Source organism: Marmota flaviventris, chromosome 3, assembly GCF_047511675.1.
Source record: "Marmota flaviventris isolate mMarFla1 chromosome 3, mMarFla1.hap1, whole genome shotgun sequence".
NCBI lineage: Eukaryota > Metazoa > Chordata > Mammalia > Rodentia > Sciuridae > Marmota > Marmota flaviventris.
Genome location: NC_092500.1, coordinates 111,272,453 through 111,297,444, shown reverse-complemented (window position 1 = coordinate 111,297,444; position 24,992 = coordinate 111,272,453). Strand labels below are relative to the sequence as shown.

The 24,992-nt window shown below is 34.6% G+C and overlaps 1 protein-coding gene across 15 annotated transcripts in view; it reads left to right on the top strand.

The window, feature by feature from the left end:
* The window catches only part of Wrn (WRN RecQ like helicase), a 155,033-nt gene extending 134,149 nt beyond the window's left edge, over nt 1–20,884 (top strand). For 14 of the 15 annotated variants that reach the window (XM_071610233.1, XM_071610231.1, XM_071610229.1 and 11 more), the window contains 3 exons: nt 3,034–3,248; nt 16,384–16,515; nt 18,508–20,884. In XM_071610233.1, coding sequence (XP_071466334.1) covers nt 3,034–3,248; nt 16,384–16,515; nt 18,508–18,630 — 470 coding nt within the window. In that variant the 3' untranslated portion in view covers nt 18,631–20,884. The remainder of the gene's footprint in view (nt 1–3,033; nt 3,249–16,383; nt 16,516–18,507) is intronic. The other variant, XM_071610226.1, reaches the window with a different exon arrangement.
* Nucleotides 20,885–24,992: the final 4,108 nt, after the last annotated feature.

The window sequence follows — 24,992 nt, the reverse complement described above, 5'->3', positions numbered from 1 at the left end:
TAATGAAAAAGTTTAATTGAAATTTAAATTTGGCACCATCCTGAAGTGAGAAATTTTCTATATTTTATGTAACATAGTCTTTACCTAAAAATTAAGTACTGGTGTATTAAAATATTATTTTGAAACACCCTTATTTGCTACATAGATTTGGGCTATATAACTCTTATGGAAGTCTATTTCTTTTAAATCTTCTGTATTTATATAATCTTAACCTTTTTATTGAGTTGATTCTGACTGTATTTAATAACTAATTAAGAAAGGTATTTAGTGAGATGCACAGATAATGTTTTGAATAATTTCTTTCTCCCATTTTTGTGTACTTGTAACTGGAAAATAAAAGGTGGCTTCCACGGGACGTGCCATAAAAGTAGGGGTAACATGGTCTCTTTTAAAGCACTGAAGGAGGGCTGGGAATGTAGCTCAGTTGGTAGAGTGCTTGCCTCGGTTGCAAGAGGCCTTGGGTTCAATCCCTAGCACCATACACACAAACACAAATACTTAAATCACTGAAGGAGTACAGCTAGTATTATTATTTAGTTCTTCAGTAGATATTTATTTACTTGGAAAGTTGGACCAGAATAAGATGGATCCTTAAAGCTAGATGTCACTTATTTGCATATGTATAATGAAGGATGACTTTAAAATAGAAATATAAAAGGTACTTAAAGAAATGTGTAAAAAATATGAATTTTCTACTTATACCTAAAATTTTATTAACTTTATGTATTTCTTAAATCACTAACAGAGGTTAAACACCAGAAGCAATGGTTTATATATTGTAATTTTATGAAAAAGAAGACATTATAGTATTAGAAATTAATTGATTCAAAATACCTTTTTAATTTCTTTTTAAATGACTCAATTAGCCTATATGACATTATGGTAGTTCAAGATTGTATGGATTTTAAAAAAATTGGTTTGCAAATATTTCATTTATAGCATGAAGAAATTAAGGATGGGTGGGGCATGGTGGTACATGCCTGTAATCCCAGTGGTTCTGGAGGCTGAGGCAGGAGGATAGGTTCACAACCAGCCTCAGCTACAGTGAGGTGCGAAGCAACTCAGTGAGACCCTGTCTCTAAATAAAACAGAAAAATAGGTCCGGGGATGTGGCTTAGTGGTTGAGTGCGTATGAGTTCAATCTTTTCAATGTGCAAAAAAGGAAAAAAAAAAAAAAAAGAAATTAAGGATGTATTTGATTTTTAGATACCCACAGAAGAAAATATAGTACATTATAGTTGTATTAATTGATTAGGTTGTGTGACAATTTATACTTTTCTAGAGCAGCACTATTCAATAGAAATATGATATTAGCCACCAATTTAATTTACTTAATATACTAAAATTTTATTATTTCAACATTTAATCAATATAAAATTACTAATGATATTTCTTTTTCTGTAATAAACCTTTGAAATCAGATATTTTACATTTATAGCATATCTTCTGATGCTAAAGTTTAAGTAGAAATACTTTAGGTATGTTTAGATTTCATAAAATTTACATCTTAACAAGTAGATTGGCATAATCAAATTGCTCCAAAATGCTTAAGTTTTCCAATAAAAGAATCAAATATCAGTTTTAAATTTAATTTTAAATTAATTAGAGTAAGTTATATTTAAGAATTCATTTTTTATTCATACCAGCCACATTTCACTTGCTCCATAGCAACATGTAGGTTATTAGTTACTGTCTCAAAACAGTTTGGCCATATACATCAAAATATAAAAGGTGTCTAACCCTTGAACTATCAATCTGTCTCCTAGGAATCTATAAGTATGGAAAGATATACATAATATGATATTCATCATAACGCTGGTTTTAAAAAAACAGAGAAGACAAAGGGAACTCAAAAAGTAAATTCTGACATACACATAGAACTAAACATTCTTTAGTCATAAAAAAATGAAGTAATAAAATTTGTGATGTTTCCATGGTATATTAGAATTGGATAATGATCAAGGAACAAATAAAATTTTAGTTTGGTTGGTAGATATGGCAACTAGAGGCTATTTTCCTTTTCTAAGACTATGCTTAGTACCAGTCTTAAAAACTTTAAAAATACTTAGATAACCCAGTGTCCTAATTTTAATGAGCTTCTTAACTTTCTTTCTGCCTTTTTTTTTAATCAAAGTGGAGTGTATGGGAGAAGGCCTGGAATAGCGAGCTAAGATCTTTGGAAGAAAAAAGATGTAAATCTGAAAACTGTAATAATATGAAACCATTTTTTCAGGGTGGGCATTAAAAAACGACTTGGTTTCTGACTACTAAATTGAATTGTTAGAATGTTTGATGTGTTTTATAAGTCACATGAATATGAGTGAGTAGATTCTATGCTGCTTATTTTTGTTATGTTCTAGAGCATGCAGATGAATATGATGTTGAAGGAAGTGCTTGAAACATGCCTAGTGGTTTGTTTGTAAAAGATTGCTACATAATTTGTAGAAGGTGTGTAGAAGACCCAATCTGAATTAGTTCTGTTGGATACAAAAAATTCAAAGTTCCTTGATTTTGAATATGCATCATATGTTTCCCAGAAAGCTCATCTAGTTAATAAGCATTTTGAACAATTGATGTGTTTTGTTATGCTATAATACCCATTGAAAGGATTCTTTTTGTTAGTATATTACAAATATGATTAGCTCCTATTTTAAGAATAAATTATTTTTAAGATATATTAATTTGTAATGGATATTTGTAATTCAAAGCAGTTTCCTGTAGGAACATTTCTCTAAATGCTTGGATTGATTCTCAGGGAGGTCTACAAAAGGTAGTGTGAAACATAAATTTATTCAGAGTCAAAAGTACTGACCTATATTGGAGCCAGGTGGATTGAGGGGATGCAGGAGTGAGGGGGACTTGTTTGTAGTCCATTATCATTTTTGTAGGGCTATAAGCATGTGAAAGAGGAAATTTTTCTTGGGTAATCTTCCTCCTTCCTTTATGTAAAATATTTCACTGTATCCAGCTCATAGGTTTTTCTAAAGTATTCTGCACAATTTGTTTTAAAATTGTTTTTTTCATCTTTTACAGATATGAATAAAATTAAACTAATTAGAATGTTAGTTCCAGAAAACATCGACACATATCTTATCCACATGGCAATTGAGATCCTTGAAAATAATCATGACAGCAGACCGTTATTCCAGCCTTCGTGTGATTCCAACAAAAAGAGATGTTTTCCCAACTCTGAAGAGACCTGTTTAAGTTCTAAGAGAAACAAGGAAGAAGTAAGCACCAGTACTAAGGTGTTAATTATATGTAGAATTTTCATAAAGAGCTTATTCAGTTTGCATGTTCTAATACTAGAATGATCTGTACTTTTTTTTATTAACTCAGTATAAATATAATATTGGGGTTCGTTTAGACATAATTATACAAGCATGGAATATAATCTGCTCCAATTTAGTCTCCAGTACTTCCCCTTTCCTGCCCCTTCTTCCTCCCTTTATGGGTTCCCCTCCTTCCTCCCTCTATTCCCTTTCCTCAACTCTACTGATTGTTCTTCTGTTTACTTATGGTTTTTTAAAATTAGTCAATTATGGATATACATAAAAAGTGAAATTAACTTTGGTTCATTCATGTATGTGCATAAGAAAGTTTGGTCAGCTCCTCCCTCCCTCTCAATCCCCTTCCTCCACTGATCTCCCTTCTATTTAGTTGATTATATATTATATCAGCTTAATTTGTAGCAGTTTGACCTTATATCTGGGAAATTGTTTTTTTATTTCAGTGGTGTAGGTAATGGATTTAAGCATATGGCAATTTATATAGTTAATGAAAAAAAAAAAGAAAACAAATTCTATTATAAATATCCCCCAAGCTTATTTATATATCATTTTGTCATTCATCATGCTGTTACTATTACATTGAATATGTGGGATACCGGGATAATTTTGTTCACAGTTCTGAGCATATCATAAAGTGTTTTATGCATGATGAGAGAAATTTACAAATTTAGTATTATTTTAGGTAGTATATTGTATTAAAATCAAATGCTTTGAAAATTATTGCTTGATGTGTTATATGAGATAAAAAAGTGATCAGAGTTCATTTATTCCTCCCATGTTCCCCTTCCCTACCCCACTATGAGTCAGGCATCTTATATCAGAGAAAACATTCTGCATTTGTTTCTTTTGGGGATTGGTAAGAAGAATTATAATGTATTCTACTGTCATTTATTTTTAACAAATCAATAAAAAAAGTGATCAGAGAATAATTATTCTTTGACAAGGTGACTCTTAAATGATTGCATAAATTATACAATTTGACCTTCAGCGTCTTCCAGGTCTAAAATTATATGAGTCCAAGATAAAAGTTGTTGAACATTTAATAATACACTAAAAAATTATTTTAGTTCCTAGATGATAAATTTAGTGTAATAGTAGGTTATTAATACTTAAATTACAAGATTAGGGACTACAATTTAATTCTAAGGTAATCTTTATAGGATTTCAAACAAACTCCTACTTTTCTCAAAACCTTATAAATAAGGTAACTGGTCTTTTGAAATTCTATACTTAGGCTTATGTATAGTCATGTCCTAGATAACCTAATGAGATTTAATTAGTTGAATAGTTATAAAAGGAACATTAAAGTAAATATATTTTGGGTGGAGTTAATGAAATTTATCTTCTATGCCCAACCTTTCATTTTTGTAATCTATACTAGGTTCATTTATTAAGTGCTTAAGACTCTCTTATTTTTCCCCAACTTCTAATTGTCAGTATAGGAAAAGATGTAACTTATTTTTTCTTGTTACTTTACCTTTACAGTAAAGTATCATTTTAACCACACATTAGCAATTTTGTTTTTTTCCCACTGAAATAGCAACAGATGCCAACAGAGAGTGGAGACAGATTTTGGGAGATGGGTGGGAGGAAGTCATACTAAGCCTATTGGATCCTAAAGGTATGTCTAATTAAGCCTTTTTTCCCCCACTTAGGAGAAAAAGGGTATTGAGGCAGGCAGTGGGAGTAGATTAAGAGGTGAGGGAGCCATCAAAGCATCTTTTGTCAGCCTCCATGTATAGAAAGGTGCTCTGATTAATGTAGTCTCTTGGAGGCCTCCTTTCAGAGCCTTTTGTGTTTTAAAGTTCATCTTCTTTATTGACCTGGATTATATTCCTTCTTCTGTTCCATTTTATCATTGAGGCTTTTGATAAAGAATGTAATTATAATGAATTATTTTTATTAGTTGATGCATAGTTATTATTATGTCTGTTTTATTTACTGTTACATCAGAAGCTTGATCTAGTCTTAATGGAGGAATTCTATGTCTTGATAATGGTAGTTTTGATTTAAGATACATGGGAATACAGTGGGTTCTTTGAATATGTAGTTTTTTATTCTGGAATATTTTCTTGAATTATGGCTTTAAATTTTTTTTGTTTAATTCAAGAAAGTTTTCTTAAATTATATTTTCAGTATTTTGTTCCATTGCTTTGTATTTCTTCTTTAGGGACTTCTATCTATATGTTATGGTCTTCCTTACCTACCTTCAATATTGGTTGCATTTTATGAATACTTCTTATTTCTCTTTACAATTTTATTTAACTATTTACAATTTTATTTAACTTATTTCTCTTTACAATTTTATTTAACCTTCTATTTCTTTTTGGACATAATATTTATTTCTGTTTTCTGCATAATTTAGTACTCATTAAATTCTTTCTTTCTCTTCGATTATTTTTTTCCCCTGAGTTTTTCTTTCAATTTTTTAGTTTTCTGATTTTGATTTATGCTGTTTTTCATGTTTTGAATAATTTTATTAGTGTTTTTCAGCTCATTTTCAAAGGTTGCTATTTTTTTTTATAATTCAAATTTCTTTTTTTTTTATTGGTTGTTCAAAACATTATAAAGCTATTGACATATCATATTTCATACAATAGATTCAAGTTGGTTATGAACTCCCATTTTTACCCCAAATACAGATTGTAGAATCACATCGGTTACACATCCACATTTTTACATAATGCCCTATTAGTAACTGTTGTATTCTGCTACCTTTCCTATCCTCTACTATCCCCCCTCCCTCCCCTCCCATCTTCTCTCTCTACCCCATCCACTGTAATTCATTTCTCTCCTTGTTTATTTTCCCATTCCCCTCACAACCTCTTATATGTAATTTTGTATAACAATGAGGGTCTCCCTCCATTACCATGCAATTTCCCTTTCTCTCCCTTTCCATCCCACCTCATGTATCTGTTTAATGTTAATCTTTTCTTCCTGCTCTTCCTCATGGCACTAGAGCAGATCATGCTTAGTGAAGCTAGCCAATCCCTAAAAAACAAAGGTTGCTATTTTACTCTGTGTCTAAGCAGGTCTGATGTCTGAGATGTGATCTTGATTCTTTTCTGTTGCTCTTTTTAATGTGAAATTAGTTTTCCTGCACTTTAAAAGAAGGCATGGTCAGGATTTCTTTTTCAATTTCACATAATTCTAATGTCGTTGTAATATTCAAATATGAGATATATAGGGCTTTCTTTTCCATTTGTTTCTGTTGTACATGATCTACTTGATTTTGATAACCCTAGCACTTTTTCTTGAATGTGGGGCCTTCTCCTAGAAGATAGCCTTGAGTGGTCACAGATTCATCAAAGCTTTAGCCACTTCAGACACCAGTGGGAACTCTTCACATTCACATGCTAATTGGGTTGGACAAAAGCCCTCCAATTTTAAGATGCTGTTTTCACATTACTCTATCATGCTTTCTATTGGTGTTTTTTTTTTTTTTTTTTTTGTACCAGGAATTGAACCAACCAGGGCACTTAACCACTAAACCACAAAGCTACAGCCCCAGCCTTTTTTTTTTTTTGAAACAGGTTCTCACTCAATTGCTGAGGCTCATGTTGAATGCATGATCCTCCTGCCTCAGCCCCCTGAGCTGCTGGGATTATAGGCATGTACCACCATGTCCACCCCAGCGGACTGTTTTGGGGTTCTCCTGTTTACAGACACCTCACTATTTGTTTTTGCTTTTTCTCATACAGATGTTTATTGTGTTGATCTTTTTTTTAAAAAAAAAAAATGTTATTTTTATTGTTGTACTGAGAGGATTGGACTCAGGTTTGCTTAACCACTGAACCACATCCCCAGACCACCCTTTTTAAAAATTTTGAGACAGAGCCTCACTAATTTGCTGAGGCTGTCCTTGAACTTGTGATCTCCCTGCCTCAGACTCCTGAGTTGCTGAGATTACAGGTGTGCATCACCTTGCCTGGTGGCTATATTGGTGTTAATGGCTGTTGGTTGTCTGTCTTTACCTGCTTAATAGTTTGACTTTTTTCTAGATACCTCCAAGCTAAATTTCCCATGCTCTCGAGTGCCATTCATATATGAAGTCAGACTGCTTGTGGATTAATATATAATGCATAACATTTATTGTTTTCATTTGCTGTAAAACTAAAGATGACCTAAAAAAATGTTGAACTCAAAAAGAAAAAGATGGATTTTTGGTTTTGCTATCTATTTTAATACTGGTATTTAGAAATATTAAAAACTTTGCTGCTGCAAAGTTTCTTTCCAATACCTTTTCCTTTATCATTTTTTCTTTTTATTTTTCTTGACTACATAAGAGAAAGTTTTCTTTTAAGCTTGCTTTTTTTCCCATACTTTTTTTTATTGGTCACTGTAGTTGTATATAATGTTGGGATTTGTTGTTATATATTCCTACAGGCACACAGTAAAACTATATAATTTGGCTAGTATCATTCCCCAGCATTTCCCCAGCATATGACCCTTAACCTGAATTTGGTTTATTTCATTTAACATTATGTTCTCAGGTTTCATCTGTTTTCCTGCAAATGACATAATTTCATTAAAAATAATGTGTTTACACCACATTATTTTAATCTACTCATCTGTGATGTGTACCTGGGCTGGTTCCATAGTTTGGGTATTGTGAATTGTGCTGCTGTAAACATGGGTATACATGTATCACTATATTATGATGACTTTTCCAGTCTTTTGAGGAACCTCCATACTGGTTTCTATAGTGGTTGTACTAATTTAGAGTTCTACCGACAGCATAAAAGTGTTCCTTTTTCTCCACATCCTCTTTAGTATTTATTATTGTTAGTTTTCTTGCTGACTGCCATTCTGATGAGATGAAATCTCAGTGTGGTTTTGATTTGCATTTCCCTAATTGCTAATGATGTTGAACAGTTTTTCATGTATTTATTGGCCATTTGTAATTCTTCTTTTGAGAAATGTCTGTTTAGTTCACTTCATTTATTAGTTCAGTTACTTGTTTTTGGTGTCAAGTCTTTTGAGTTCTTTATATATTGTGGATATTACTCCTCTGTCAGAAGAGTAGCTAGCAAAGATTTTCTCTCATTCTGTAGGTTCCATTTTTATATTCTTAATTGTTTCCTTTGCTGTGCAGAAGCTTTTTAATTTGATGCCATCCCATTAATTAACTCTTGGAAGCATTTCCTGAGCTTCCAGAAAGTTGTTGCCTGTGCCTATATGTTGAAGTATTGACCCTATATTTTCTTCTAGGAGTTTTATAGTTTCTGGTCTAATTCCTAGATCTTTGATCCACTTTGAATTTGTGTGTGTGTGTGTGTGTGTGTGTGTGTGTATGCATGTGTGCGCTCAGAGTGAAAGATAAGGGGCTAGTTTCATTCTTGTACATATGGATATTCAATTGTCCCAGTATCATTTGTTAAAAAAGGCTGTCTTGGACAGGGGATGTGGCTCAAGCGGTAACGCATTCGCCTGGGGTGCTGGGTTCAATCCTCAGCACCACATAAAAATAAAGATGTTGTGTCCACCGAAAACTAAAAAATAAATATTAAAAAAATTCTCTCTCTCTCTCTAAAAAAAAAAAAAAGGCTGTCTTCTTTCCAATGTATGTTTTTGGCACTTTTGTCAAAGATCAGATGACAGGCATTTTTGTGGATCTGTCTCTGTGTCTTCTATTCTATTGGTCTTCATTTCTTTTTTTATGCCAGCACCATGAAATTTTTGTTACTGTAGCTTTGTGGTATAATTTGAAGTCTTGTTTTGCAATGCTCCCAGCATTGCTTTTTTTGGCTTAGAATTGCTTTGGCTATTCTGGGTCTTTTATTCTTCCAAATGAATTTTAGGACTGTGTTTTCTAGTTCTTTGAAGACTGTCATTGGAATTGCATTGACTCTCTGTATATTGCTTTTGGTAATATGGCCATTTTAACAATATTAAATTTGCCTACCCATGAACATGGGGAGGTCTTTCATCTTCCTTTATCTTCTTCACTTCCTTCTTCAGTGTATAGTATTCATTATAGAGGTCATAGTATTCATTATAGAGGTCTTTTATCTCTGGTTATATTTATTCCTAGGTATTTATTTTTTTAAATTCAGATGTATATTTCATAACCAGAAACTTTATAAAACACGTTTACAAAATGTATTTGTATGCTTGCTTATAAACATCTCAGGAGGATACTGAAGATTATAAGCCTCTTGAAGGTGGGAAGCAAGCTGCCTTTATTACATTATCCACAGCACCTAGTTCTTAGCACATTTTTTTTTTTTGAGGCAATTGTGAGATTTTTTTTTTCCTGATTTCTTTCTCAGCAGACTTATTATTGTTATATAAGAAAGCTGTTGATTTTTTTGTGTTGACTTTGTAACCTGCTACTTTGCTGAATTTGCTAGAATTTCTAGTACTATATTAAATAGGAGTGGTAAGAGTGGACATCTTATTCCATATTTTAAAGGAATGTTTCCACTTTTCCCCCATTCTCTATGATATTGGCTTTGGGGTTTTTGTAGACAGCCTTTATGATGTTAGGTTTCTTCTATCGCTAGTTTCTTAAGTGTTTTTATCATGAATAGATGGTGAATTTTGTTAGAAAACTTTCTCTGCATCTATTGTGATGACCAAGTGTTTTTGACCTTAATTCTAATTGATGTGATAAATTACTTTTATTGATTTGTATATTTTATTTTATTTATTTATTTTTTTTTTAATTTTTTATTGTTGGCTGTTCAAAACATTACATAGTTCTTGATATATCATATTTCACAATTTGATTCAAGTGGGTTATGAGCTCCCATTTTTACCCCATATACAGATTGCAGAATCACATCAGTTACACATCCATTGATTTACATATTGCCATACTAGTGTCTGTTGTATTCTGCTTCCTTTCCTATCCTCTACTATCCCCCCTCCCCTCCCCTCCCCTCCCCTCTTCTCTCTCTGCCCCCTCTACTGACATTGGTTTGTCCCCCTTGTATTATTTTTCCCCTTCCCCTCACTTCCTCTTGTATGTACTTTTGTATAACTCTGAGGGTCTCCTTCCATTTCCATGCATTTTCCCTTCTCTCTCCCTTTCCCTCCCACCTCTCATCCCTGTTTAATGTTAATCTTCTTCTCATGCTCTTCGACCCTACTCTGTTCTTAGTTACTCTCCTTATATCAAAGAAGACATTTGGCATTTGTTTTTTAGGGATTGGCTAGCTTCACTTAGCATAATCTGCTCTAATGCCATCCATTTCCCTGTAAATTCTATGATTTTGTCATTTTTTAATGCAGAGTAATACTCCATTGTGTATAAATGCCACATTTTTTTTATCCATTCATCCATTGAAGGGCATCTAGGTTGGTTCCACAGTCTTGCTATTGTGAATTGTGCTGCTATGAACATCGATGTAGCAGTGTCCCTGTAGCATGCTCTTTTTAGGTCTTTAGGGAATAGACCGAGAAGGGGAATAGCTGGGTCAAATGGTGGCTCCATTCCCAGCTTTCCAAGAAATCTCCATACTGCTTTCCAAATTGGCTGCACCAATTTGCAGTCCCACCAGCAATGTACAAGTGTACCCTTTTCCCCACATCCTCGCCAGCACTTGTTGTTGTTTGACTTCATAATGGCTGCCAATCTAACTGGAGTGAGATGGTATCTTAGGGTGGTTTTGATTTGCATTTCTCTGACTGCTAGAGATGGTGAGCATTTTTTCATGTACTTGTTGATTGATTGTATGTCCTCCTCTGAGAAGTGTCTGTTCAGGTCCTTGGCCCATTTGTTGATTGGGTTGTTTGTTCTCTTATTGTCTAATTTTTTGAGTTCTTTGTATACTCTGGATATTAGGGCTCTATCTGAAGTGTGAGGAGTAAAGATTTGTTCCCAGGATGTAGGCTCCCTATTTACCTCTCTTATTGTATCTTTTGCTGAGAAAAAACTTTTTAGTTTGAGTAAGTCCCATTTGTTGATTCTAGTTATTAACTTTTGTGCTATGGGTGTCCTATTGAGGAATTTGGAGCCCGACCCCACAGTATGTAGATCGTAGCCAACTTTTTCTTCTATCAGACGGCGTGTCTCTGATTTGATATCAAGCTCCTTGATCCATTTTGAATTAACTTTTGTGCATGGCGAGAGAAAGGGATTCAGTTTCATTTTGTTGCATATGGATTTCCAGTTTTCCCAGCACCATTTGTTGAAGATGCTATCCTTCCTCCATTGCATGCTTTTAGCCCCTTTATCAAATATAAGATAGTTGTAGTTTTGTGGATTGGTTTCTGTGTCCTCTATTCTGTACCATTGGTCCACCCGCCTGTTTTGGTACCAGTACCATGCTGTTTTTGTTACTATTGCTCTGTAGTATAGTTTGAAGTCTGGTATCGCTATACCGCCTGATTCACACTTCCTGCTTAGCATTGTTTTTGCTATTCTGGGTCTTTTATTTTTCCATATGAATTTCATGATTGCTTTCTCTATTTCTACAAGAAATGCCGTTGGGATTTTGATTGGCATTGCATTAAACCTATAGAGAACTTTTGGTAATATCGCCATTTTGATGATGTTAGTTCTGCCTATCCATGAACAGGGTATATTTTTCCATCTTCTAAGATCTTCTTCTATTTCTCTCTTTAGGGTTCTGTAGTTTTCATTGTATAAGTCTTTCACCTCTTTTGTTAGGTTGATTCCCAAGTATTTTATTTTTTTTGAAGATATTGTGAATGGAGTGGTTGTCCTCATTTCCATTTCAGAGGATTTGTCGCTGATATACAGGAATGCCTTTGATTTATGCGTGTTGATTTTATATCCTGCCACTTTGCTGAATTCATTTATTAGCTCTAATAGTTTCTTTGTAGAGCCTTTTGGGTCTGCTAGGTATAGAATCATGTCATCTGCAAATAGTGATAATTTAAGTTCTTCTTTTCCTATTTTGATGCCTTTAATTTCTTTCGTCTGTCTAATTGCTCTGGCCAGTGTTTCGAGAACTATGTTGAACAGAAGTGGTGAGAGAGGGCATCCTTGTCTTGTTCCAGATTTTAGAGGGAATGCCTTCAATTTTTCTCCATTCAGAATGATGCTAGCCTGAGGCTTAGCATAGATTGCTTTTACAATATTGAGGTATGTTCCTGTTATCCCTAGTTTTTCTAGAGTTTTGAACATAAAGGGATGCTGTACTTTGTCGAATGCTTTTTCCCCATCTATCGAGATGATCATATGGTTCTTATTTTTAAGTCTATTGATGTGGTGAATAACATTTATTGATTTCCGTATATTGAACCAGCCTTGCATCCCAGGGATGAATCCTACTTGATCATGGTGCACAATTTTTTTGATATGTTTTTGTATCCGAGTGGCCAGAATTTTATTGAGGATTTTTGCATCTAGGTTCATTAGAGATATTGGTCTGTAGTTTTCTTTCTTTGAAGTGTCTTTGTCTGGTTTAGGTATCAGGGTGATGTTGGCCTCGTAGAATGAATTTGGAAGTTCTCCCTCTTTTTCTATTTCCCGAAGTAGCTTGAAAAGTATTGGTATTAATTCCTCTTTAAAGGTTTTGTAAAACTCTGCTGTATACCCATCCGGTCCTGGGCTTTTCTTAGTTGGTAGTCTTTTGATGGTTTCTTCTATTTCCTCAATTGATATTGGTCTGTTTAGGTTGTGTATATCCTCCTGACTCAATCTGGGCAGATCATATGACTTAAGAAATTTATCTATGCCTTCACTATCTTCTAATTTATTGGAGTATAAGGATTCAAAATAATTTTTGATTATCTTCTGTATTTCTGAAGTGTCTGTTGTGATATTGCCTCTTTCATCCCGTATGTTAGTGATTTGAGTTCTCTCTCTTCTTCTCTTCGCTAGCATGGCTAAGGGTCTGTCGATTTTGTTTATTTTTTCAAAGAACCAACTTTTAGTTTTGTCAATTTTTTCAATTGTTTCTTTTGTTTCGATTTCATGAATTTCAGCTCTGATTTTAATTATTTCTTGCCTTCTACTTCTTTTGCTGTTGTTTTGCTCTTCTTTTTCTAGGATTTTGAGATGAAGTATGAGATCATTTATTTGTTGGTTTTTTCTTTTTTTAAGGAATGAACTCCAAGCAATGAATTTGCCTCTTAGAACTGCTTTCAATGTGTCCCATAGATTCCGATATGTTGTGTGTGTGTTTTCATTAATCTCTAAGAATTTTTTAATTTCCTCCTTGATGTCTTCTATAACCCATTGATCATTCAGTAACCTATTGTTCATTCTCCAAGTGATGTATTCTTTTTCCTTCCTTCTTTTATCGTTGATTTTCAGTTCCATTCCATTATGATCAGATAGGATGCATGGTATTATCTCTACTCCTTTATATTGTCTAAGAGTTTCCCTGTGACATAATATATGATCTATTTTTGAGAAGGATCCATGTGCTGCTGAGAAAAAAGTGTAACTGCCTGATGTTGGGTGGTATATTCTATATATGTCAATTAAGTCTAGGTTATTAATTGTGTTATTGAGTTCTATAGTTTCCTTATTCAACTTTTGTTTGGAAGATCTGTCCAGTGGTGATAGAGGTGTGTTGAAGTCTCCCATGATTATTGTATGGTGGTCTATTAGTCTCTTGAACTTGAGAAGAGTTTGTTTGATGAACATAGCTGCACCATTGTTTGGGGCATATATATTTATGATTGTTATGTCTTGTTGGTGTATGGTTCCCTTGAGCAGTATGTAGTGTCCCTCTTTATCCCTTTTGATTAACTTTGGCTTGAAATCTATTTTATTTGATATGAGTATGGATACTCCTGCTTGTTTCCGAAGTCCATATGAGTGATATGATTTTTCCCAACCTTTCACCTTCAGCCTATGTATGTCTTTTCCTATCAAATGCGTCTCCTGTAGGCAGCATATTGTTGGGTCTTGTTTTGTGATCCATTCTACTAGCCTGTGTCTCTTGATTGGTGAGTTTAAGCCATTAACATTTAGGTTTATTATTGAGATATGGGTTGTTCTTCCAGCCATATTTGTTTATTTATGTTACTAAACATGGTGTGTTTTCCACTTTGATTATTTTCCCCCCTTTAGTGTCCTACCTCCCACTGTTGGTTTTCATTGTTATTTTCCATTTCCTCTTCCTGTAATGTTTTGCCAAGGATGTTTTGAAGAGATGGTTTTCTAGCTGCAAATTCTTTTAACTTTTGTTTATCGTGGAAGGTTTTAATTTCATCTTCCATCCTGAAGCTTAATTTCGCTGGAAACACAATTCTTGGTTGGAACCCATTTTCTTTCAGTGTTTGAAATATGTTATTCCAGGATCTTCTAGCTTTCAGAGTCTGTGTTGAAAGATCAGCTGTTATCCTGATTGGCTTACCCCTAAATGTGATCTGCTTCCTTTCTCTTGTAGCTTTTAAAATTCTCTCCTTATTCTGTATGTTGGGCATCTTCATTATAATGTGTCTAGGTGTGGGTCTCTTATGAATTTGCACATTCGGCGTCCTGTAGGCTTCTAGGATTTGGGGTTCTGTCTCATTCTTCAAGTCTGGGAAGTTTTCTCGTATTATTTCATTGAATAGATTGCTGATTCCTTTGGTTTGAAACTCTGTCCCTTCCTGTATCCCAATGACTCTTAAATTTGGTCTCTTGATGTTATCCCATATTTCTTGGATGTTCTGCTCATGGTTTCTTAACAGTCTTGCTGAGCTGTCTATGTTCTTTTCAAGTTGAAATACTTTATCTTCATTGTCTGATGTTCTGTCTTCTAAGTGTTCTACTCTGCTGGTAGTATTCTCAATTGAGTTTTTAAGTTGGCTTATTGCTTCCTGCATTTCTAGGATTTCTGTTTGTTTGTTTTTTATAACCTCTATTTCCCTGTATAGTTGATCTTTTGCTTCTTGGATTTGTTTATGTAATTCATTGTTGAAGTGATCTTTCATTGTCTGATTTTGCTGTCTGATGTCTTCCTTGAGACTCCAGATCATCTGAAGCATGTATATCCTGAATTCTTTATCTGACATTCCATCTGCTGCAGCTATTACCTCTTCTAACGTTGAGTTGACCTGCAATGCTTTTGGTCCTTTCTTTCCTTGTCTCTTCATACTGTTCGCGTTCCTTTCTACTTGGTGAAACTGTTGTGCTATTGAATTTTCCCCCTATATATTTATATTGGTCTTGTATAGTTGCAAAGTCTCCCTCACAGGCGCGGGCGGCGGCTCTGCCCCTCCTCCAATTGGGGCAATGTGCCTACCACGCCGGCAGGCCGCTGGGCCTGCTCTGCCGGTCGGTAGCAGGTCCGCCGACCTTGCAGGCGCGGGCGGCGGCTCTGTCCCTCTGCGGGCCGCTAGGCTTGTTCTGTCGGTGGTCGCAGTTCTGCCTACTTTGCAGGCGCAGGCAGCGGCACTGCCCCTCTGCAGGCCTCTGGGGCTGTACTGCCAGTGGGTCGCAGGTCCGCCTACCTTGCAGGCGCGGGGGGGGGGGGCGGGTCTACCCTTCCTCAGGCCACTGGGCCTGTTCTGTCTCTCGGTTGCAGGTCTGACCTGTTCTGATGGTGGTCACAGTTCCGTCTACCTTGCAGGCGCGGGGGGGAGGGGGCGGCTCTGCCTCTCAGCAGGCCGCTGCTCCTCTTCTGCCGGTGGGTCGCAGGCCTGCCTACCTTGCAGGAGTGATTGGAAGCTCTGTCCCGCCGCGGGCCACTGGGCCTTTTCTGTCGGTGGTCACCGTTCCACCTACCTGGCAGGCGCGGGGGGTGGGGGGCGGCTCTGCCCCTCAGCAGGCCGCTGGGCCTGCTCTGTGTTTGGTCACAGTTCCCTCTACTATGCCGGCGCAGGGGGAGGGGGCGGCTCAGCCTCTCAGCAGGCCGCTGCTCCTCTTCTGCCGGTGGGTCGCAGGCCCGCCTACCTTGCAGGAGTGATTGGAAGCTCTTGATTTGTATATTTTAAACTGTCCTTCATCCCTGATGTAAAATGAACTTGGTATAATATACAATCTTCTTAATATGTTGTTGAATATGATTTTCTAATATTTCATTAAATACTTTTGCATCAAAGTTCACAGGGATATTGGTCTATTGTTTTCATTGATGTGTCCTTATCTGATTTTGTTCTACTTTCTTAGGAATAGATTTTTTTTTTAACTAAGAGAATAGTGTATGACATAACTATTTTATATTTTGTAAAAATTTTAAAGGTTGTTGGAATGCATTCTGACAATTTTTCAATGAAAGACAGAGATCACAGACATCCAATAAAACCAACTTCCTGGAGTCAGCCATCTAACTATCCAGAAAAAGAAGATTTATTTTTAGATTCTCACTCACAGGTAAAATTGATTTATGAAAATAGTTTTCATGACAAATATGTCAGGCTTGATAACTAATATGTATAGAATTTTCTTAGTTATAGATGAAATTAAATGTGAATATAACTTATTTCTCTTTACTTAAATATGTGTAGGCATATAATCAGCAAATGAGTTAATGTTTTCTATTACAACTTAATGGCAATGGTGATAGAATTTGGAACATCAAATAGTGGTAAATAGCCCCATAAAATTCCTTTTTATGATGGCTGGGAATTTTATTGTTCTACTGATAAAGGAAATAGACACCTGGAGAGCAATGTTTCTAATAAATGACTTACACCTCATAATTAAGGTCTCTTCATATACTGATTGTTGAGACAGAAGACACAGTGAATAAGCATTTCCCCCTCTTTTCTCAATGAAATAAGATCATTGTTATAATTATAAATACTGACAAATGCTATAGAAATATTGTAGGAAAAAATAATATTAGTAAGTACCAAGAATAAGTCAAGATGTGTTTTGATATTTTGCACGTTTTCATTTAACTCCAGTTACTTCAGTGATGTTATATATACTATGATTACCCTTTTCTGTGGAAGAAACTTAAATAACATGCATGAGTCATACATATTGCATGTGTCTCAGTTGGAATTTAAACCAAGGACATTTTTTCTTTTTCTTTAAACAGTACTGAGGATTGGACCTAGGGAGTGTTCTACCACTTGTCCACACCCTCAGCCTCTTATTTTTTTATTTGAGATTTGGTCTCACTAAGTTGCCCAGGCTGGCATTGAACTTGTGATCCTTCTTTCTCAAACCTTCCTCAGTAGCTGGGATTACAGGATGGCACTAACAGCTTTTTAAAATATAAAGTTTCATAGTGTATTGCCTGTGATTGTTTGCTTTTTTTCTTATCCTCAACTATTTTAACATAAATAGCTTTTAAACATAACAGTAAAACATAGCTAGCAGTTGATAAACAATATATAAATAAACCATCAGTTTTTAAAATAAATTATATTATAGCTATACATGAGGGTAACAGATGTTTTGTAACTTGAATAAAGCTACCTTCTCATAAAGCCTTCAAATACTTCCAGTCACTGTTAACTCTGCTTGATTCCAAGGCATACTCATGTTAGAATGATTTCTCTGTTATATTATTCTGAAGTTCTAGTACTCAAACTGAATGCTCAGATTAATGCTATTATAGAGTTAGGGAATTCTTGCCTACTTAAAAAAAAATTTTTTTTTCATGTATGGATGGTATGGTACACAAACCCATCCTGTGTATTCTTTTTTCCAGGGACTTTTAACCTATAGTTAAGAGGCTTTTAGTGCTTGAGTTGCTAAAATTGTGTGCAGTGTTGCACCTGTGTTCATTTATCTTTTTCTTTTTCTTTTTTTTTTTCTGGGAAGGGGATTTGTAGTTGTCAGCAGAGTCTCAAAGGACTCTGAGATTTAAAAAAATATTATTTTTCATTTATTCATTGACTATTTCATGAGTGTCTGCTGTGTCTTGATCACTCTGCAAGGTGCTGATAATAATTGGATCACTCTTCTAGTCTATCTGCCATTGTGGACATTAGAAGTTATGTTCTTTTTCAAATGCCTAATGTATGTGTGTCTGCATGCATGACTGTATGCCTTTCTCAGAAAATTAAAAATTCACCATTTTCGTTAACCCAAAGCAGATTCACTATGGGATTAAAATAATGTCCAAATTCTTCCTTTACTACATTAGTGCCTAGACTTGAGTGTCTAAGAACAGATGACGGGATAGCAAGTAATTGCCTAAAGAAATGATAATGATTTCTTTTTTTATTAACTTTTTGACCCATAAATTTCTATGGATGTCACTATTTGGTTTGGTTGGTTTTGTGTGGGGAGGAAAGGTGGTTGTATATCCAGGAACCTGTGTTATTTTTTTGCAAATGCTGTATATTTTCAGTAATAGAGATTTTTTTTTTTTTTTTTTTTTTTGTATTTTCTTTCTGTTTCCTATAGGCTGCATCATCAGAAGCCTCAAAAAGAAAATTACCTGAGTGGTTTGCCAAAAGAAGTGAAACATCAGCTGCCACCAGCAACAAATCAATGACCAAAACAATAAAGAAAGGTCTTTTTAGTTAAGTTGGCAATTACTAGAATGACCTTGTGTGTCTTACTGTTTTATAAGAGGAAAGAGCTATATTTTATTTTTGAAAAGGGTTAGGAGTAATAGTTTAGCTAAAAAATTATTCTAATCCCAAAATAAAACTCACCTGTATATTGAAGGACTGGCATCTTAGTTTTTCACAGTTCAGATAAAGTATTTCAGTCTTCTCTCAATCTAAGTGAATATATCATAAAATAGAATATTAAATTTTCTTTCAGATTGATTTTGGGAATGTGTTGTGTCTTGCTTTTTAATTTTTTTATAATAATATATTTGTAAATTGTAATGTGATGATTTGATATATATAACAGATTAATAGTTGTATAGTGATTATGTGATATAAAATCTTTTTATTTTACCAAAAATCTGTCTTGCAAGTGTAAGGAAGCATAGTTATTTCACAAATTGTCTTACTGTCTTTCAAAGAAGCTTTTGTGTATGCATTGTAGATGGTATTAGTTGACCAGACCAGTGAAAATGAAACAGTATTTTGGAAAACATGTAAGTGGGGAAAAAGAAAGTTAAAAGAATTCCATTTGTATTAGGCAGCTATTGCACTTTGTATTTTCTAGCTTCTGATATTTTTCAAATAATAAAACAATGTCCTTCATGTTAAATATTATAAAGATATATACATATATAACTTTCATTTACTTAATTACTCCAAATACCTTTTTATTAGAATTTCCGCATTTGATTCTAATGTCTCTTATGTAGTACAAATAAATATCTGAAGCTCAAACTCTGACAGAGTTTGGTAAACCATGATTATATGTCTTTAAGCAGTTCATCATATAATTTATAAATACATTCCAGAACCTTGATTGCCTCCCATCCCCACAATACTAGGAATTAAACCTAGGGGCATTCTACCATTGAGCTCTATCCCTAGCCCTTTTTATTTTTTATTTTGAAATGAGGTCTCACTAAGTTGCCTAGAATGGCCTTCAATCTGCAATCCTTCTTTTTCAGTCTCCTGAGAGCTGGGGTTACAGGTGTGCACCATTAAACCTGGCTGATTGACTTTTTTGTTAATAAAAATAATCATTTTTAATAAAGAAGAAATATTTGTTTATTATAGAAGAATTACCAAAGTCCAGAAAGTAGAAAAAAGAAGATAATGAAAATCACCCTTAGTTCTACTGATAGGAAATCATAGTTATCTCCCTTTGTATATCTTGCTAGACCTTCTCATATTTACTTGTTTCCTTAATTGGTTATATATAATAATACATAAAAGAATTTTAATTGTAAAACTCTCAAACTATAAATAAAAAGTAAAAGTCCCCTGTGTTGTCATTTTATCACATCCCAGTGCCAGAAGGGAACACCTATTAAATATGTCATACATAGTTTTCTAGATATTTCTTGTACATTTCCATGCATTTACGTTCTATGTGATGAAATGTCAAGTACACATAAAACATTCTTGCTGCATGCCAAAGTGTGATGATCATCTCTAGAAATTTGATTTTGTTTGATTATTTGAGTTGTGAATTGAATTGGCTACTTTGTTTCATGGAATATAATTTTCACCAAAACAAACAAACAAACAGACCGACAGAAAACTTGGTTATTCAGCAACAATTTCTCAAGGTTAAATGATGTCAGCTTCTCACTTCACCAGTGATAATATTTGAAATTTCTAGTAAAATTTATAATTTTGGAAAATTTGTATCCTTTACCAAAAACTTGCCACTTGCCTTAACTTAAAGATTTATCTAATGAGATAGATAATAATTTTAAAATATGACTCTTGATATTAAAGATTTTATATATGTTTAGAAGATTTGCATAACTCAATGAATCAGTATTTTCTGGATGATTAATTCATGGTGTTACATAATCATGCATGAATAAAAGATCTGTTGGATCTCAGGTATCTTAAACTACAACTATCTTAAACTATAACTTATTCAGTTTTGGTATAATTTCAAAACTGTCTACCATTATCTGAAAAAGCTGTAAAATTCCTCTGTTTTCCAACTGTATACTTGTGTCAAGTTCAATTTGCCAGAACAGCATGTCAAAATAGATTAAATGCAGAAACAGATCTGAGAATCCAGCCACTTCTGTTAAACTATGTCATAAGATTTCCAAAAATGAAACAATACCATTCTTGTCACTATTTTTTTAAAAATACGATTTTTTAAAAAAAATCATATTTATCTTAGCATGTAATGATTTAATATTTTTAAACAAATTAATAAATATTTTTAAATCTTCCTATGTTTGACTTCTTAAATGAATGATAGCTATAAACCACATTAACAAAGACTCTTTGGGATCCTCAATAAATTTTAAATCTTTTTTAAAAGGGATACTTTTGATCTCAGAGGTTGAAAACTGTTGATATAATATTTTATTATATGTGTATACAATGAATTATTTAACTGACTTCTTATTGTTGAACACTGAAGTTACTTCCATTTTTTTGTTTGTTTGTTTTGCTATTTTAAACAGCAGTGCTTTGAACATTCTTGAAACAAAATAGGTATAGTCTGGTGCCAAAAACCTAACCAAAGGGAGAATACATCTGTTTTTCTTTTCTTTGTTAGATTTTATACCTTTGCAGCGTAATTTCTCTTTTCTCATTACCTGTGGTTCTGTTTTCTGTCTGGGTTGATTCTAAGGAGGATCAGTCCAACCTGGATGTGGGATTGGCACCTATGGCCGTATCTAAGCCAGTCCCTGGTAACAGCATTTGAATCTGGAGTAGCTTCATGGCCTGAGCTGTTAAAATTAGAGTGAATGTTAGTATTTTTTGTCAAAATGCTAGAGCAAATATGTTCTCTTTTCCCCTGGTACTAGTTAGGAAGAAATTTGGGGGGCAGTTTTAGGAACATGAACAATCATCCTTTAGTGAGGCTGGCACTGAGATAGGCAGTTCAGAAATATGGGAAAAAATTAGGTTATTGGTGATGTTGCCGAGCTACTAGTTCATTTACCCTACTTTGAATATTTCAGATAAGTGGGACATTAATTCTTCTTTATATTAAACCTGTTTGAAGGAGGGTTTTTTAAAATATTTTTTATTCTTTTCAGTTATACATAACAGTAGAATGTATTTTGACATATTATACATACATGGAGTATAATTTCCCATTTTTGTGGTTGTACATGATATGGAGTCACACTGGTTGTGTGTGTATGCATATATGAACATAGGTAAGTTATGTCCAGTTCATTCTACTGTCTTTCCTGTTACCCCCCATCCCTTCATTCCTGTTTATCTAATCCAGTGAACTTCTATTCCTCCTGTCCACCCCCCACCTCGTTTACTATGAATTTGCATCCACATATCGGAGAGAACATTGGACCTTTGGTTTTTGGGATTGGCTTATTTAGCAAGGTAGTCTCCAGTTCCATCCATTTGCCAGCAAATGCCATAATTTTATTTTTCTTTAAGGCTGAATAATATTCCATTGTGTATAGGTATCACATTTTCTTCATTCATTCTTCTGTTGAAGGGCATTTAGGTTGGTTCCATACCATAGGTAACATGAGTTGAACTCCTAAAACATTGATGTGAGTATACTGATTTTAAGTTATTTGGGTATATGCCAAAGAGTGGGGTAACTGGGTCAAATGGTGGTTCCATTCCAACCCAGTGGTAGATAGGCAGCCACATAAGAATATTTTTCTCATGATACATATCTGTGTTAGTTTGTTACAAAATAACTCAAATATACATTTTACTTGTTTGGTGTGTATTTCAAACTGTGGAACTTTACAAAAGTAGATGAGGAAAAGAAAAAAATGATTTTTATTAAGTTTTTGTGTCAACCTTCCAAAGTGGTGTTAAATTTATGAAATTGCAAACAAAATGAAACCAAAAACTTCCAAACCACAACAACGTCAAAAAGCAATTTGGTGAATGCTGTAATTATTAAAAGTGCCTGTCAAAGTCATGCATGGGCTTTTCAGGGGGAAAGTTTTCACTTCTCTCCTAAGCATTTTGCAAAATAAAGTAAAATACAACTTTATGTAATAGAATTTCACAAACTTCAAATTCAACACTTCAAAAATATTGCTTTTGCTTTCTGTAACTCAGAAATCTCTATTTTAAACCCTAATTCTTCTTGATAACAGACAACAAAAATCTTAGTTTCCCCCTCCCCAAGAGGCTTGATTGCCTCAAGGTTTTCTTTCCTCCTTCTTTCCATGAGTGAAAGGGAAGCTTTTAACAGAGCCCTGTAGGCCCTTAGGGTTTCTGTCCTCAGTACCTCTCTGACTCCTACTATCTTGCTCTTAGGCTATCTCCCTGTCCCAATCTTTGCTTCAGCCACACTGGACTCTGTACTGTTCCTGAAGGCAAATACATTATGTCTTAGGGTGTTTATATTGTCTGTTTTTTCCTCTTGGAAGGTACTTCCATTAAATGACTGGAAGGTGTAGGTCGGTGAAAGAGAACTTGCCGAGAGCATACTCAGGGCCATGGGTTCCATCCCCAGCACAGCAGAAAACAAAATAGAACTATACTCCAACTAACCTCCTTTAAATTTCAGTACCCTGTCCCTCTCTATTACCTGTTCCAGTTCTTCCCACAGTACATCCCCTTCCAATATACTGAAAATTTACTTATTATGTTTATGATCTCCCTGGATAGAACATAAGCTCAATGGGGACAGGGATTGTTGTCTGCTTTGTTCACAGCTGTGTACCTAACACCTAGGAAAGAGGGTGGCAGAAACGTAGGAAGTATTTGTTCAATAAATAAATATGTGGGAGCATCCAGATGCCACAGGATTCTGGTCAAAGCTCCGTTAGCTGGGGAGGCATATGGATCCCTAGTCATCTCTACTTTCCACACAGGTCCTTGATCTCAGTTCTGTAAGATGCCTGGTTATATCTGGTTTCCAATCAAATGAATCACAAAACTTCCCTTTATAACTTTGCCTTTGGACCCCAGAGTAGCTGCACACACAATCAAGTCTTCAGCTCTGCCATCTATTAGCAAATTACTTACACACACTAAGCCTCTTTTAAACACTTTGTAATACAATGTAGAGATGTTGCTGGTCTTAGACACAATGTATGTAGACTGTTTAATAATGGTTAGCACCCATAGTTGGTGTTCATTCTTGTAGCCATAGAAACATCTAACAGGAAAGACACAGTCAGTGATCAGGAGTGCAGACAGGTCACCTATCTCCCATACATTCCTTGGTGGGCAGTTCTTTGTGAGATCACAGTGGTCCTGTGAATGCCTCTTACTGTGCTTGATTAGAAATCTCAGGTGTCAGCAACTCAAACTGGATATCTCTTTCAAGGGCAGATTCTGACTGTCATTATCCAAGTTGACAGAGCCACAAGTAAATATTCAACAGATAATTTACTAAGTAACGTAACTACTATGTGCCAGACACTTTTCTAGGTTCTGGGGATACGGTAGTGAATAAAAGAAAATGTGTATTTTTTCATCCCTTAGATGGTGATAATGTGGTAGGAGAAGTGGGGAAGGAGGCAAGAGTATTTCACATTGGATGCTGAGAATGTGAGTTGAGCTCTGGAATTAGCCTGAGTTGAACAGCTTGTAACTATAACCTTGAGCAAATCATTCTACTACACGCCTTTTTTATTAAAATCATTTTGTAGAAGAGGAAACAGGCTTAGAGTATTTGGGAGTTGAATGAAGTGAAGCATTTAGCACAATCTTTATTGGACTATGAATAATAAACGTTAGCTATTTTCATCCTTTCTCTAGGAAAGCTATAGAGGAAGCCGTGTTATAATCAGAAGTTTGCCTAGTGGTTTGGTATAAAAAAGGGGAGTTATAATTTTGATACTTAGTGATACCAGACAAGGTTTCTTTATTCTTTTTTCTTTCTCTTTTTTTTTTTTTTTTTTTTTTTGGTGTATGTGTGTGTGTGTGTGTGTGTGTGTGTAAAATAGTTCATATGTGAATTTCATCTCAATATGAATAAACAAATGGTAAGGGACATATGCAGAAAGAGATATATCTACCACCAAAAATAAATAAGTAAGATATTTAAAAACTGTTTTTCAAGGGAGAGCTAGGGAGGGAAGTGGCTAATTTTAGGACTCCTACCAATTCCTAAGAAGCCACACTTCTATATAGCTCCACATCCTGGATTCTAAATACTTACCACAAGCAATACAATTCTAGAATTATCTGGTATTTTCCCTTTCTGGCAATTTCACCTTAAATTGGGGTCTGTGGGTTCAAGGGCCATATTTATGAACCAAAATTTAGGACACATACTCTGATTAAGTACCAAGTATATTCCCAGAGACAACGACTGCACCAAAAATTCCAGGATATCTGGCTGTTGAAATTACAACCTTCTCAACAAATGCAAGGGATTATAAGAAT